The sequence below is a fragment of the Hippocampus zosterae genome, chromosome 8, assembly GCF_025434085.1.
Source record: "Hippocampus zosterae strain Florida chromosome 8, ASM2543408v3, whole genome shotgun sequence".
NCBI classification, from domain to species: domain Eukaryota; kingdom Metazoa; phylum Chordata; class Actinopteri; order Syngnathiformes; family Syngnathidae; genus Hippocampus; species Hippocampus zosterae.
The window spans coordinates 8,249,406-8,265,895 of NC_067458.1; the positions used below are offsets into that span (position 1 = coordinate 8,249,406).

Genomic DNA, 16,490 nt, shown 5'->3' on the forward strand with positions numbered 1-16,490 from the left:
CAGTCTGATTTTCATTTACACGAGTCCCAACATGGTTTTTAAAACGTTGAGATTTTCTTTTTGGATCATGTTTCGAATGTTTAGGTCACGGAGCAAGCTCGTGCCTCCATTGAAACTCGTGTGAAGGAGGCTGATGAGCAACACCGCAGGCTTGAGGAGAAGCTTCTGGATGCAGAGAGAGAGAAACAGACTATGGAAGAACAAAATAAGCAGGCTATGGACTCCTTGAATAAGCAGGTCGTCAATTTTCTTTTTACACTTTCTTAGCTGTACATTTTTAATGCATCGACCCTGAAATGGGTTTGAAGAAAAGAAAAAAAAAATCTTTTCATCCAAACCTTATTAGATGGATGCGCTCAAAAGGAATCTGAGCAGTGCCCAGGCAGAACACCACATGGCACTACAACGTTTGTCAGCTGCTGAATCCCAGCAGCTGCAGGCTATACAAGACGCCCAAGAACAGGTAAATAGCCACCATGTTAATTGGCCATAAATTTCACCCTGTCACTGATAGCCAGTTACCTACAGATGGGTTTTTTCCCCATTGTATATTCCCCTCAGCATAGCATAGCGGGTATTTTTCATATACCGGTATTCTGAAATTATTTTTCTTTCAAATTTTTAAGGCTAAACTGGCAGCTGAAGCACAAGACAAGTATGAGCAGGAGATGATGCTGCATGCTGCAGATGTGAAGGCTATGCAGGATGCTAAGGCTCAGGCGCTGCAAGCAGTTGAGTGCAGGCATCAGCTGGAGGAGAGAGCCCAACGAGCCAGTGCTGAGCTAATGGAGGCAAGGATCTCCTGGGGGGAGCAGGACAACATCCTTAAGGTGTGCTTTTAAATTGAACATTTTCGTAGAAGGCCACACTATTTAATGTGCATGCTGGTTAAATCTATTGTATTTCATTCCATTTTGTCATATCACAGGAGGAAATGTCCAAGATAGAAAGTCGCTTTGAAGAGTTGCAGAGGCAGAACGGTCTCTTGCATGAACAGATTCAAACAATGAGTAGCAAGATGGCTGAGAATTTGCAGCGTGCTACAAATGAGAGTCCACTTAACACCTCCCTGACTGAAGAAGGCAAATCACAAGAACAAGTCCTTGAGATTCTCAGGTAGCACATGTTCATCTGGGAAAAAATAGTGTTGCACATTAACTCTTATTTTATAGTGTATCACTGACCTAATTTCCACTCCTTCTGAATTATTTGTTTAAATTTGGTTTCCTGTGCAGCCATCTCATTACCTCTGCGTCCTAGACGCAGAATTTTCCCACGGGACACACAGTTCCAAATAATGTGCGTTTTTGGGGCGCAAGGAAACATCTGTCAAAAAAGAAAAACTACGGCAGGCCTGAAGATCGTTACCGGTAGCGTGTCGTTTCCGTGGCGTCATTTTAACGGTACTGAAAAATAGTTTAACCCTAAAAGTCACCGCACACGAGTTGACTGTACTGGACTGATCAAATCTCTCCTGTGTGATCAACGCAATTTCACTGTGCCTGTATGTGTGTTTGTGTTGTGGTGTGTGAGTGTGTTTCTTCTAATTTACTTTCGTTTTGTTTTGTTTTCAGTGTTGGGGGGACGCAACAGATAAAGTTATGTGCGTATGCGGGTTGCTATTTTAGTCCGCAAACTGAGGAATCGCGCGGATGAAAGTTTGATATGGCGGCGAAAAAAACTCACAAAGGTCTACTAATTACGACATTTAAGAAATGGGAATGCCAGTCTGATTTTTCATATGAATCGTCCAAAGACCAGTTTCTGATCCATTTATTTTTTTGAATAAACCGCTGCTGATGTAATGTTCATTGTTAATGCATAGTTTTCAAACATGTACCCTTGAAACATTATTCTTTTGAGTTTCAGAATTCTTGATTATGAATATCAGTCAAAATAGAAAAATGGGTTCCAATGATGAACGTTTATGGAACCCCAAATTTCCCATTGGGTAATCCGATGTAGCCGAAAAACGGTTGCCGTGAATTTCTGAAATCCTCAGGCCTGCTACTGAATTATTTCCTTTTTTGCAGCATTTGTTTATAATTGTATGTATATGTTGTTGTTTGTGTTATTATCATATGCAATTGAATAAGTAGACCATTTCAAAATTCAAAATTTGGAACTCTCTAAATGCATAATGGGTATATGCATATACTTTTCTGATCAGCGAATCCCTTGTACTCGCTGCCGGTAAACTGTAAAATTATCACTGCCATGTAGGGATGAGTACCTTTCAAATTTTAATTTGCATTGAAGCATAATATAAAATTTTTTCCCCCCGATTATAAACCAAGTATTGGTTAGTGATTTTAAAAATAATAACAAATAAGCAGTATCACAGGAGAGGGATTAATGTATTAACCAACCTTTTTGAAACCGGTTAATTTATTGTTTCCGTAGTAATTTTGATTAAATACAAAAGATATGAGTCCTCTTTCATGAAAGACTACATAAATCAGAGAATAATTATTATTAAGAGGGTGAAAATAGAGGATTTGGACACTTTAAAATGAACAATAGCTCAAAACGGTTACTTGATTATTAAACTATTGATTAATTTGATAATTGATTACTGTCAATTAATCGATTAATTTTGATACCTACCTCTAGTTGGGTGTTAGCTTAAGTGACTTGAGGAAATGTTATTGCTTTAATTGTTGAAGTATCCATGGACATAATGCTCTATACCCCTCGTGACGTTTTTTTTCTACATCAATGTCTCAAAAAGCACAGGCAAGATAATCGTTTCATCTAGGCCACATGATAAGCTGATTTGAATAATATGAAAGTGTAAAGGTACTATCCAATTACAATCTTTTTCCCCATTATGTGTCATAGATTTGTGCGCCGTGAAAAGGAGATTGCAGAGTCTCGTTTTGAGTTTGCTCAAGGAGAGAGTTTGCGTTACCGTTTAAGGGTTGAACACTTGGAACAGGAGCTAAAAGAAGTTCAGGACAGTTTGAGTGCTGCTCGACAAAGGATGCAGGTAGGTTTGTAGACTGAATGAACCCTCAGTTAATAGTCATGTTTATTTTCAACATGGTAAACCTAAGTCAGTGGGAACATGCCCCCCCCCCCCCCCTTTGACATTTTATTGCCCAACATATAGCACGAGCCAAAAGTTCAGACACATTTGATCATACTGTTTAATGAGCATGTCCTAACCTATGATATTGTGACATGCACTTTGACTTTATGAAGTTAATTAACGAAACACAAGCATACCAACTGACTTAAACTATAGTTTGTGACAAAAATCTTAAATACTTGAATATCAGGTAACGGCAAAGACGCTGGCCCAGCATGATGAGCTAATGAAAAAGACAGAAACTATGAGCATCCTAATGGAGACAAACAAGATGCTGCGAGAGGAGAAGGATAATTTGGAGAAAGAGCTGCAGCAAACCCAAGCTAAGGTAAATTGTGGTGTGTGCGTGTGGGAATGTGCGTGTGTGCATGTGCATGTTGGTATTACTGTAATTTCTCAAGAATAACCTGTTCTCAAATTTTATATGCCACCCCAAAATCACCATTCGAAAGCAGGGGGTTTTTTCTTTTGTCTTCAAGCATTTTAGTCTCCTGATTTGCTGGTGTCCACTCTCAAAAATTTAAGCATGATGCACATAGCAAGTTGACAGACTGATGAAATGTTTGCCATTTAATGAAAATAACATTTCTTCTTCTTCTTCCTATTATTATATAAATCTGTCTTAGAGCGATGAAGAGAATACTGATTATTTTATACCCACCATGTTCCACTGTGTTTTGGTTTTGCAGATGATTTCCTCAATTCTTTCTTCATTAGAACATTAATTTGCTTTATAACTGGTCTTTTTTTTTAATTCCTGCGGAAAATCAACTTTTTAGCCATGGAATCAAGATTTGCTCCCTGCAGAATCAGGATTGTTCTCCCCAGAATCAACACGTTTTCTCTGCAGATTTCTGGGGGGGCTATCATACTATTAAATCCAGATTAATAATCTAAATTATTTTGCAGGTGCAAAAATTGGAGTCGGATGTTTTGCCACTGAAACAGACTAACACTGAACTGAGTGAGAGGAGTGGTATGCTACAAATGGAGAAAAAAATACTGGATGATGAAATCAAGCGCTGGAAAGCTAGGACACAGGTTAGTTGAAAGGCTGGCCATACGCTCTTAAAATTCTCGTATCAGTTGTGCCATGCAGAAAATGTAGCCAAAGGGCCATCCAACCAGCGGTAAGTATTGTAATGTGCAAGGCATTGTTTTAAAGATCTGAGGCAGTGTAGCCTCTCTCCATTTGGCAGATCAAAACCATTTTTGGCCTGCAGGGGGCACCAGTGGAGCTACAGATTCTCCCACCGTTACCATCTCCCCCATAGTTATGGATCAGAACTCTATTCTTTTGCTGTTGTAACCCAAATCGTGTTGCATATTTGTATATTTAAACTGCACTGAGCAGTATGTGAGAACAAGGCTGTGAGAGAGTGATTTCTGCATTAAGCAGTTGCAAGTAAACTATTATATCTTAGTGGAAATGTGTACTGCTTTAGCTTCCAGTAATGAGCCGTTTTTGCTTTATTACTGCCCCTATTTTGTTTTTACGCATATTATTTTTTTACGCATATATTATTTTTTTTAGCATTTGGTGAGTCAGCAAAAAGATTCTGATCCAGATGAGTACAAGCGTCTACATTCAGAGAAGGAAATACACCTCAAACGTATCCAGCAGCTCATTGAAGAGAACAACAGGATCAAAGCAGAGGTTATGAGGTGAGAAATAGTAATTTATAATTGTTTTTGTAATTGTCAGAGACTCGACCGGAACAGATTGTCTTTCACTGCCAGGCGGGAGGTACGATTTTTGAACCCGCACTTACTCGTGCTCGCTTCTCAAACCAAAAATCCGAACTCTCATAGCTTCTGCTGGCCTTTATTGACAGTTTACGCAAATTACAAGTGGCAATTCAGAAAAACACTCCCTTCTTCATTTACATACCACCCCTGGAGGCCAAGACACTTCCCTGGTACAAGCACCAACATCTTCCCATGAACTGATACATCTTTAACTTTTGCTCAAGGACATCTTATTATGCTGGAGCGTATTCTGTCCTCACTATCCACCTGAAGTCGAATCTTTCTTCCTAGCTTATCAGTTACTAAGCGCCTTGGTTCCGTTCACCTCAAACTGACCCCTGATTATCTGTGCTCCATTGTGTACCAACTGTATAAACACGCGTTCATGGTCAATCAAGCATGTAACAAAATAAAACTTTTAAACATAATAACATTGTGTTAGTCTATTCTCCATCATAAAGCAGAGGTTACAAGGTGAGAAATAGTAATTATAATTGTTTTTGTAATATAAATGTACCGTTCAATAATTTGGGTAGTACAGTGGAACACTAGATTCTTGCTGTTCAGCACGTGAGGCGTCGGATATTTGCTGATTTTTACAAATGTATTTATCCCTGTGTGTGTGTCTGTAAGTCTGTCTGTCTCAAATTGCATATTGAATGCTTATCACCGTTTTTGACAGAGTTTGACAAAATACATCCATGTATTCATTTCACTTGCCGGTGCACAGCAGGCAGCTGTATGTCGCTCATAAATTGATTTTTTGTCAGTGTGAATGCGCCAGTGCATTTTGCAATAATTTGCAATGTCTTTGCGTTGTGCAACTGCGATTCAAACTTTGAATCACTGCAAAACCAGTGGACGAGACTGGGCCACTCGTGAAATCTTGTGACAGAACCCAGTATACTGCGGGAGTGGTCACTCATGCAGCAGCCCTAACTTTGTCCTTTCATAACAAATCTGTTTTATGAACATCTGTCTTTAGGACCAGCAATCTTACAACATCCCAGCAAAGCCAAATTCAAAACTTGCTTGATAATTTGAGTAAGATAACAGATGAAAGAAACCTGCTCAAAGAAGAGGTCGTCGCAAAGAGACTTGAAATTCAGGAGAAGGTAGAGACGATTAGCCAGGTCAAAAAGCTTGGGCGACGCTACAAGACTCAGTATGATGATCTTAAAGTACAACATGACAAGGTAAGTGACCCCAGCATTGTTTACTCTCTCCTATTGATTATACCAGGATTAAATCTTTTATCGTACACCTTCTAGATTGTAGCTGAGGCTGCAGGCCCATCAAAAGAAGAAAAGGCTTGGCAAGCATCAGTTCAGGAACTGCAGGGACTTAGAGACTCTCTGAGCCAAGCTGACGCAAAGATTACAGACTTGGAGGGACAGCTGGAGAATATTAACAAGGTGAGCCAAGTAATATGTTCTAACAGTCTATGGCCGTAACTCATTCAGTCATTTTCCCTTCGTAAAGGTGTTTGCAGAGCGTGAAATTGAGGTGCACAATGCTCAGGAACAGTCATCCAGGCTGCAGACAGAGCTAGCCAGGCTAAAGCAGGCGTTGCAGGAGAAAGAGGACACACTGAAACAGCAGATGGCAGACAAGGTGGAAAAGACCAGGAAGGCTATCGTTTTTGCCAAGCAAAGGATCAGCCAGCTCACAGGTAACAGACAGGACATTTCCCCATTACCTACATGAGCAAGGCGATGGTATTTACTTGATAATGCAGTTTTCATGTTTGTACAATTCTCAAAGTGTTAAAAAATAGAATTGTTTTTGCATAAATATTAGTGTGCTTAACTAAAATGAATCACTGAATCATCAATAAGAAACTGCACAACTAAATTGAATAGTCAAAGCACAACAAATGCATGAGTCTTTTTACACTCTTTTGTTCGCCCCATTACTGTCTCCAGTCGCGCCATTTTGTTTTTCTTTGTGTTACTTTGGATCTTAAATGTGCACTTCATGTTTAGGCGCCAAAGACGAGCTGCAGAAAGAAAAGGAGGAGCTCAAGCAGCGATTTGAGGAGCAAAAGCAGCTAAATGAGGAGTTAGAGGTGCGTTTAAGTGCTATAAAGTCTCAGTATGAGGGACGGTTTAATCGACAGGAGAGAGAACTGAGAGAACTGCGAGGTCAGCAAGAGAGACAAGAGCAAAGAGATGAGCCTGCTGAGGCAGGTCCAAGCAAGGTGAATCTCTGCTCCAAGTTTTTCGGTTAAAAATATCTGTTCTGTAGAATAAGGAATCAAATAAGACAATGACCCTGTGTCTGTTATGGTTCTAGCCTCAGGAGCAGCAGAGAAGCACAGAACAGAGACAGATCACTCTTAAGTCTACCCCAGCTGCAGATAGGGGCAGGTATGATGTGAAATAATTATCCGGTCCAGTCCAACAGGGTCATACAGGTGTGAACTGACATTGTTGTCTGCCTTTTCTCTCAGCGCCAGTAGCTCTGAGCCACCAACTGCCAACATAAAACCAACACCCGTCGTCGCCACAGCCAGCAAGCAAGCCGTCAACCCTGGGAACAAACCCACTCCAAGGGCCAGCATCAGGCCCATGATCACCCCGGCCCCTGTGCCCACTCCAACCCCCACCGCTACAGTCATGCCCACAACACAGGTCGAGACCCAGGAAAGTAAGTCTTCATAATAGCATGTAAAAAGATTGACCATTCTCAAATAATGTTTGGAGCCACTCCAATGACATCCAATATGTCAGTTATTTAGCTCTTACTTAGTTGAGTCTGAAGTCTGAGGAATGTCAACTGTGAATGTGCTATTCAATGAATTAATTTGACCTAAGACCTAACTTGCTCTGCAGCTATGCAGACTACAGAGGGTCCGCCAGTGGAGCATGTGACTGTGTATGGGAGTGCCAGTGGTTCTGTGCGCTCGGCAAGTCCCAACATCCAGACAACATTAGCCGGCCCCATGCTGACTGTCCAGCAAGCCCAGACACAGGCCACGGCCTTTGTCCAGCCAACTCAACAGCAGAGCGTTACCCATGCAGAGCCAGTCAATCAGGAAATGCCACCTGTGATAATTGAGGCAACGCAGAGCTCGCAGGTGGAATGGCCTTCAACATCCTCCACCTCTGCTGTATTTGGAACCGGTGAGGAGAAATTAAATTTTCGACAAGTATATGAGTGGAAAAGTACAATTGTGTCACTGCATGTTAGGAATATATATTTTTTTGTGTTAATGCACACTGCACCCTAATCATTCTATCAGTCTCACTTTCACAAAAAGTAATTAAAAAATAAAATAAAGCAGGTCATCTTTAACCTATGGTGACATGTGACTGCGTCACCGAAACTTGTTAGCGCTCAGCAGTCTGCAATTGCAGTTTGTGATCCGAGTTGTTGCGCTATATCTTTTATCGTTATCATTATTCTCATTCAGAGTTTGTTTTGTACAATTCACCGAGGGGACGGGCAAAGAATGGGAATCTGGAGGGCCGAGAGAAGCATTTTAAAATGGTATGCGTTCACAGGCTGCAAAAGTGTGACGCATGCCTCCGTGTCAGGCTATTGCTCATCATGGCATGCGTGTGTACGTGCGTGCGTGCGTGCGCGTGTGGTAACGGGTCGATCGCGGAAGGTTGGTTGATCGAAAAGTAGATCTTCGTTCAAAAAAAGTTTGGGCACCCCTGGTCTAAAAGTGTAACCTATACTCCTGTGGTTTTTGTTGTTGTTGATGTTTTTTTTTTTTTGTTAATAATGTGTTACTAATACTGGTGAAAAATAACCAAGTGTGAAATTCCTAAAGTTAATTTTTAAAAATTAATAGAATTTTTAAAAAATAGATGAGTTCAGTCGCCTGCATTTGAAAAAAATTAACTAGTTGGCTTGATGTGAACCTGGGGTGGCCAAACGTTTTATTACATGGACCACTTGGACCATGACATCTTTCATAACAACTAGCTAGGTAATATAACATAAAGTTAATGATTTTACAGGATTTTGGTGTTGACCAGTGGGCCGACCAAATGATTTGTGATTAGGCTTTTCGTGGCTTGCCGCCCAATGTAGATTTTAGGCAAACGACATGGGCCGTGTCAAACGTTCATTTTAGTCTATACGGCCGGCCACATCATCACAAAATAAATGGATGACTTTTGTTTAAGGCCCCCTGATTGAAATCATGGAAACTTTTTTTTTTCTTTTCCCTCCCCCTAAAGAATCAGAATCACGCATAATTTTGAACCGGATTCCAAATCAGGAACGGTACTCTAACTGAAAATTTTAAAAAAATTAAATTAAAAAAAGGCCAAGCCTACTCATACTATATTTATAAGTCGGTACTTGTTTTTGGTTCCTTGCGAGTAACTCAAACCTGTGTTTCGGTACCTAAGAACTTCCCTGTGACATTGTGTGAGTGCAAGAATTGGCGACCAATTTCCTAGGTACTACAAGGAATCATTACCGTACTTATTAGTTCGGTACTGTACACAGAAAAAAAAACATTTCAGGCACCGAGATTTTCCTCACTTACAGCCATGCAATATGTTAATAGAAAAACCTATGTTGCATTCAACCCCACTATCTAAGATTTGTCCAAATAAAAGCAACGTTTTGTCTAGTTTCAGCTACACCAGGGTCTTCGTCCTCATTGTCCAAAAGGCCCCGTGAAGAAGATGAGAGTAGCAGCACGATGATGACAGATAATGAGGCCCCTCAAGAGGACACCTCCAGGGCTCCTATTCCGAAAAAGCTGCGCATTATCCAAAGAGTGGGTCCAGAGGTGGTTACACAGCTTGCACATCTTTTATTGATGCTTTATTTAGAATTGTCTAAAAGTTACTGGCGTTGTGTGGTTCTGTCAGGAAGAAGTGATGGCTGATGACACTGCTGAGGCTGAGGGGGTGGTGCCGACAGACAGTCAGGAGGGCACAGAAGCCAGTCAGGTATGGCAACTTACAACACACAGAATGAAAATCGGTAAAGGGCAGATCCACTTTTGACCCTCGTAGTTTTGTTTTATTTAACGTTGTAAACATCATTGAATGTTTGGCCTTTTAGACTGAAGAGCTTGCGGCGCTGGATGAAGATGAGAGTGCAGCCTCTCAATCTACCACCATGCACCAAGAAGTCGCTCTTGCACAGAGTGAAACTCCTGAGCAGCAGCTAGAAGTGATCGTCATAGTCACAGACACGGAGAGTGAGGAAAACCCAGATGATGGGGATGAAGAGGAGGATGAGCAGGTAAAGTTATAGAACAAAATAATAATAATTAAGAAATGCTTTGTTCAGACAGCACAGTGAGATCAGTGGTTTGCTTCCTGGCATTGAATCTCAGTTCTGGCCTGTTTGTGTGGGGTTTTTGTGTTTGTATGTTTCAGAGTCCAAAACCATAATGGTTGTTTTGAATAATTGCTGCAAAGAATTAGTGAACTACAAAATCTTATACCTTTCATTTCCATACAAGTACCGGTAAATAAATTGAAAACGCCACACATCATGTTCCAAATTCAAGTATTGCAATATTTCCAAACATGAACTCGTTCTTTTTTTCCCCTCAGACGCAAAAACTGATGAAATGTATTGGTGCAAAAAATGGTCTCCTCTCTTGTTTAGGACGGCCCACTTTGTATTGAGTGCTGTGATATTTCTCGCATTAATTCAGAAGTTTCTCATTACATTTTAAATTCGTTTCCACTGAGGGTTGGACTACCTCGATGGACGGAATTTCTAGATGCAGCTGATGCTTTCTGTCTTTCCTTATGTTGGCTTCATCATTCCTATCCCCAAATAAGTGGAAGAAAATGGATGGTTAAATGGATTTGTTAAGTAACATAAGAAATGTTAACAGCTAACTTTTTTCTCAATTATTTTTTAAAATGAAGTGTTCATTATTCTTGTGAATTCTTAATTATTAGTCAAATAAAATATATTTTTAAAAATGTTAATAAAGCAAACTTGGCTGTGCATTTAAACTTTTTTTTTTTTATCTAACCTGACCAATTTGACAAGAAGAATTGTCCAATTGTACACCAAGAGCAATTGAAGAATTAGGTTGTTGGGGGGAAAAAATAACCCTTAAAATCTTTTAGTTGTTACAACCACTGTTTCTAACAACTGATTCGCATCGGTATTGCACAAAGTAGAAGGATTTCTCGCATTTTTGAACTGATATAGTGATTGAATACTGTTCCGGCAGTACATCTATTGATTTGAGATCAATCCAAGGTGTGCCTTGCCTCTCATCTCGAGTCAACTGATACACGTTGAGGTGTGTCCATCACGCGATTGACGTTTTATCTTCTGTAGGACTACGATGAGGGCGACGAGGAGGTGGAGGAAGAGGAGGAGGAAGATGATGGCGGCATAGGAGAAGACGGAGAGGAGAGTAACGACGGGAGTGGAGAAGGCAATGAAGCCTACGAAGGAGATGACACAGAGGTTTGATTAGCACACCTATCAAGTACCCGCAGTTAGTCTTCATTTGTACACTCACCCACCACTTGTCTTTTCCAGTAGACACGTTAACCTTCTGCTTTTTCCAGCTCAACTCAATTTTTCCACTCTTATCCTAGCCGAATCGTACGTCTAGGTCATAAGGTGCTGTCTCAGTGTGCTTAATTCACTAGTTTACATTTTCTTGGGTCTGAGTTGCACGTCCAGCGTCTGGGATGAGTCAATGTCTCCACAGGGCCATTCTGCTGTCACCTGTAATCTACTCCAGTGAGATTAGCCTGATCTTTAAACTGCTACCCATGGTATTTATTTATTTTATTTTTTTGTGGTTGTTATGGAATAAAATCTTGACTAATAACAACCTTTGCTGGAAAAACTCTTGCCAGTTGGCTCTAAATGACTGAAGCCACTAAGTTAGGACGACTTTGTAAACAGTTGCACTAAGATAGGTGCGTCTCGCATCACCTCGCGTGTTTTTGTTTAAAGTGAACGAATATGGGGCTTGCTTCAAACAGAAAAGAGGAGGAGCTCCTCTGACAGAAAAAAACATCGCTAGTCTATCAGGTGACTGTTGGTTATGTACTTTAGTTGCTAAATGCTATTTTGGTTCAAAAACTGTTAACAAGTCGATCCATTTACCAAATGTGACAAAAAACTTCGACCTTTAGACGCCCTAAGAAAAAAACAACAAAACAGGTTGTCATTTTTTTCCTTTTAAATCAACTTTGACATTTATTTTAGAGTTCCCCAACCACTTTTATTTTTTAACATTCTTGTCCATTTTTAAAGGGTCCCATAATTCTACTGTTTCACAGCATACATTGTTGAAGTGGAAAATAAAGTTTAGTTTTCGGATGATGTGTTCATGAGGTGATCTGTGTGACCATCTTTTGTTTTCCAACCGTTTTCTGTCCGTTTCTATAATGTCGTTGACCTTACAAGTTAAAAATTTTACATTGTTGGAACTTGTTTGCTTATGGAGTTTTCTTCTGATACTACTTTATTTTTTTTTCCTTTCTCTTCCCAGCGAGCTGACACAACTGACCCAGGGACCGAGACAGAGGAGAGTTTGGGGGCGTCAGACTCCACCCAGAGGCCAGCAGATTCCCAGACGTCCAGCTGTAAGATCCAGGAAATCTTATTAATGCACACGTCTAACACCACCTTGGACTCGCCCAGTGTACTCACAACCGGTCCCGTCATCTAATTTATCGAATGCTTCAGCATGACTTGAAGACGTGTAATGTTGTTGTCTGTCTGAAGGCCAGGGTGGTAAAAAAAAAAAGTCCTCCTTTGCCCGTTTTGTGGTCCTCTCGCCGGTGTTCCTACTTAAAAACTAATTCTCTAATATGCTTTATCAGAATAATAAAGACTACTGTAATATACTGCAATGAAAAACAATTGCCACTCCACTGACATGATCCCGTCTCCAAATGTTTCAGTTGAGGCCACGACAATGGAGGCCTTTTCTACCGAACAGCCCATCACAAGCTCGGGTATACGGATGCCCCAATCACCAAGGAGACCGCCGACTCAGGTACTGTATGTCGCACGGAACATGTGACAAAGTCTACTGACAGATAATGTATCCCCAATGCTTTTTTAAAATATCCTCTTCCTTTAATATTATGAAACCCAGGTTTTCGTGCCATAATACAAGATGATGTGCACTATAGATCAGTTTTGATTTTTCTTCGACTGCTAGTGATTAAAGACATCACATCATTTTTGAACCCCCAAGAAAGCACATTTTATTGTTTCACCATTCAGTGGAAGTGGAAAAATATACCATTGTGTTTGTATTAGATGTCCCAGCGCATCCCTGCTCGTCGCCAGTCGGTGGGCAGGGTCCCTCAGCTCTCTGGCGTCCCCAGCAGTGGTGTAAGTCACATTTGCGATATTTTATTAATGTGTCAGAGCCAATTGTGCACACAGCGCATTATGTGACATAATGTAACTACCCGGTTGTCTTTGCAGCAGCACCTCATTGATGAAGAGGACCGGATGGTACCTAGCGCTCCGACATTGGTAGTGCCACACCGCTCGGATAGTTTTGACCAGGCTGTCCAGTAAGTCTCACATGTGCACACCTTTTAATTCTAGGAACGGTAAATCTTTCAGAAACTGAAAAGTAATACTTTATTCTACTCAACCTTTAATGTGGATGAGTACATCACAGACAGTTAAGATAATCTCCCACTTCTTGCTTGCTAAAAATATGCCGTTGGTTTTTAATGTCATCTGTGTGTCATCTCCAACTGTAAATCACTCCTTGTACTGGAAATGATCACTGCACGCGCCTGTCCTTGTGCACACAGGGGGCTCGACAAAACCTTGCTGTTTCTGGATGACCCCTTGAAAATTTTTGCTCTGTGTTATGCACGGTTCCCGCAAGGTCTTAAAATATTAAAAGCACAGGTGTCTAACTCAAGGCCCATTTGGCCTGTTCTGACCCGCCACATCATTTTATGTGGCCCCCGAAAGTAAATCAAAGATGTCAACATTTATGATGCTTGCTAAAATCGCAACCAAAATGTCAAAATCTCGTTTGTAATAAATAAAAGTGACACTGTAAGCATTTTCTTGTTACCAAACAAATCTTGTTACAGCAACTTAAAAAGATAAGTGAATAAACTGTTATTCTTGACTTAATTATATGGTTTCAGTCATAATGGCCCTCCTAGGGAAACTAAAATCTGGCCCGCGACAAAAATGAGTTTGACATCCCTGTCTTAAAGGCATTAAATTTAGAAATAAAACCTTTTAAAAGTTAAAAATAGGTCTTAAAAGTCTCAAATTTAACTTGGACACACCTGTAGGAACCCCGATGATGGCATTGTTGCACATATTACATCTCGTTGGACCCAACATGGACATAGCAGTGTGTTGAAAATGTCATAAAATTTGAAATGGATCAATATAAAGGTATATTTTTCGTTTTATTTTTTTTCTACTACTTGAAGCATACTTTTTGTACTCGATGTGAGTCTGAATGTCCTGTTGCACAATGCAGCGTCCTACAGGTTAGTCTTGGTGCAACAGACATGTGGTTTGTGTGGGGAGAGTCATTTTTGTTGGTGGTGATGTTTTTCAGTACTGTATATGGTGTACTGTGTTGTTCATGTTGAGTACACCATGCACGAAAGCCACACATTGCTTTAGCTGATTTTGTGTGTGTGTGTGTGTGTGTTCTTCAGAGTTAAAAATGAAATCATATCTTTTATTATGACAGCCATCTGTGTGTTCATTGAACTTAAGTCTCTTCGTGCTTTTGCCAATAAATTCCTTGGTAACTCAAAAGTGTTTCCTTCAGCAGTTCTCCCCAAGTGGCCGCAAGAACCTTCCGTTTTGGCCAATCAGACGAAGTGCCACAGACCAGCTCAGATCTTGGCCAACTTGCAGCCCAAGGAGGTGCACCCCCAATCACCCGTTTATGGAATTACCCTGAGCGCACTTAAAATAGCAAAACAGTCATTGTGATTGGGACTATTTTCAGGTCTTGGGATGTTTGACAGCCCCTTGTTCCTCATATCTCATGAAGAGGAATCTGGTGGACGTAGTGTTCCCACCACACCATTGCAAGTGGCGGCCCCAGGTATCACTGATTCCTCATTGCAATACTGAACGTGGAGCACACACTCAAAGAATCGGTACATATGCGCTGACCGTTCTCCAACTTGTAGCCTTCTCTGAGGTGATTCTATCAGATGCCACAGAGCAGGCCTCTCAGTCGGTTCCCATGGTGAGCACGTCTACTCCCGGCATACTTGCGCCAGGCACAGCCAGTACAAGCGAGGAAAGAGACGACGTCTTTCTGGAGTCAGACCCTGATAAGTAAGATGCCGACCATGCTGCTATTTGGCAGTGTGTGGATTATCAGACAAAACCAATGAGAGCAAGGTCAAACATCTCAACTGGTGCTTGAAATTCTTAAATGCTTCATTGTTGCATTTTCAAAGTTTACTTGAATGTTACACAATACAATACAATCCTCGAAACTGCTTGAGAAGTACTTGAGAGAATAAACAGATTCTCATGCTCCTGGCTTGAGCTGACCGACTTCTTAGTTGGGGATTGATTGTTTTATATCAACTTGAGGTCGGCAGCCGGATAAATTACATTTCATTTTATAACTATTCAATTTTATATGGCAGCGGTTTTTACTTGAGTACAAAATTGCTGCTTTTAATGAGTGATAGGCCAATTTTTTTTTTTTTTTGGGGCTACTACCGGTTTTTGGTAGTCAGGTAGGCTGATATTTATTTAAGGCCAAATGTACGTAGATAAAAAGATTGATGTCATTTTTTTATTAAAACTCCAGCTCTTTACTGTTTAAAGGCCTTTAAGCACGTGTTTATAAAACAGTTTTTGTCATTTGCAATATGTTAGAGGTCTTTCCAGAAACTCTTGTTGAGTGTCCCCGCTGGCTGCTTGAGTAAGTGGGGGTGGCTCCTCAGGCTGTTTTTGTTTGAGGACCTGGTCATTTCCTTGAATTGGGCGCATACTCCATTTAAAAAGCAGGAATGAGCAAGAATGCTGGCTGAACCGAGGAACATAACACTTAGGGAGTGTTTGTGCAGAGGAATTTGTATTTTAACATAGCTAAAAGCTCAAAAAAGTTGATTTTGCATGATATGGCCACTTTAATAAAGTCCAATACATTTGCTCTCTTCAAAAAATAAAAGGTGCTGAGAGGTGACCGTAGCTAAAATATTTTTGGAAACTGTTGATGATGGTAAAATTACTTTGTCTTAGACTAAAATGTTGCGCTACAAGTATGTTTCACATTTAGTTCCAGGCCCAGTGCTGAGAGTTCGGTGGATGCTGTGGTATCTCAAGATGATTTGGTTGAGCCCAGTCAGCCTTCCGACACAGCCAGCTTACCTTCCACCAGCCAGGAGCCTTCGTCCAGCTCTGCAGGTACACTTTGGTGACATAGCGTCATCACCTGATATTCTTAAGGCATTCCTATGACATGCAATTCCAACTGTCCTTTTGAATGATGCATGGCAGATACAAGCAGCGCTCCAACCAGGGCTGCGCCCAGCAGACAGCTGCAGCGTTGGCCAGGGAGCCGCGGTGGGCGCGCCAAGAGAGGAGGTAACATTTTAGCTCTTACCATCCCGAAGAGCCGAATACACATCAACATGATGTCGTTACTACACATTGCCCACTTCTAGTGCTCATAGAGTAGTAAAAGTAAAATTTGAGAAAATTTGAT

General features: G+C 40.9%; 1 protein-coding gene across 8 annotated transcripts in view; it reads left to right on the forward strand.

The window, feature by feature from the left end:
* tprb (translocated promoter region b, nuclear basket protein) overlaps positions 1 to 16,490 on the forward strand; it is a 30,357-nt gene that overhangs the window by 13,220 nt on the left and 647 nt on the right. For 2 of the 8 annotated variants that reach the window (XM_052073258.1, XM_052073264.1), the window contains exons 23-50: positions 85 to 237; positions 347 to 463; positions 627 to 830; positions 929 to 1,116; positions 2,842 to 2,989; positions 3,282 to 3,419; positions 4,001 to 4,132; positions 4,626 to 4,756; positions 5,826 to 6,036; positions 6,112 to 6,255; positions 6,323 to 6,512; positions 6,826 to 7,040; positions 7,136 to 7,209; positions 7,293 to 7,489; positions 7,675 to 7,965; positions 9,436 to 9,596; positions 9,679 to 9,759; positions 9,875 to 10,057; positions 11,123 to 11,254; positions 12,297 to 12,390; positions 12,712 to 12,806; positions 13,076 to 13,150; positions 13,247 to 13,338; positions 14,583 to 14,680; positions 14,766 to 14,864; positions 14,953 to 15,103; positions 16,062 to 16,189; positions 16,283 to 16,369. In XM_052073258.1, coding sequence (XP_051929218.1) covers positions 85 to 237; positions 347 to 463; positions 627 to 830; positions 929 to 1,116; positions 2,842 to 2,989; positions 3,282 to 3,419; positions 4,001 to 4,132; positions 4,626 to 4,756; positions 5,826 to 6,036; positions 6,112 to 6,255; positions 6,323 to 6,512; positions 6,826 to 7,040; positions 7,136 to 7,209; positions 7,293 to 7,489; positions 7,675 to 7,965; positions 9,436 to 9,596; positions 9,679 to 9,759; positions 9,875 to 10,057; positions 11,123 to 11,254; positions 12,297 to 12,390; positions 12,712 to 12,806; positions 13,076 to 13,150; positions 13,247 to 13,338; positions 14,583 to 14,680; positions 14,766 to 14,864; positions 14,953 to 15,103; positions 16,062 to 16,189; positions 16,283 to 16,369 — 4,009 coding nt within the window. The remainder of the gene's footprint in view (positions 1 to 84; positions 238 to 346; positions 464 to 626; positions 831 to 928; positions 1,117 to 2,841; positions 2,990 to 3,281; positions 3,420 to 4,000; positions 4,133 to 4,625; positions 4,757 to 5,825; positions 6,037 to 6,111; positions 6,256 to 6,322; positions 6,513 to 6,825; positions 7,041 to 7,135; positions 7,210 to 7,292; positions 7,490 to 7,674; positions 7,966 to 9,435; positions 9,597 to 9,678; positions 9,760 to 9,874; positions 10,058 to 11,122; positions 11,255 to 12,296; positions 12,391 to 12,711; positions 12,807 to 13,075; positions 13,151 to 13,246; positions 13,339 to 14,582; positions 14,681 to 14,765; positions 14,865 to 14,952; positions 15,104 to 16,061; positions 16,190 to 16,282; positions 16,370 to 16,490) is intronic. The other 6 variants (XM_052073259.1, XM_052073266.1, XM_052073265.1 and 3 more) reach the window with 5 other exon arrangements.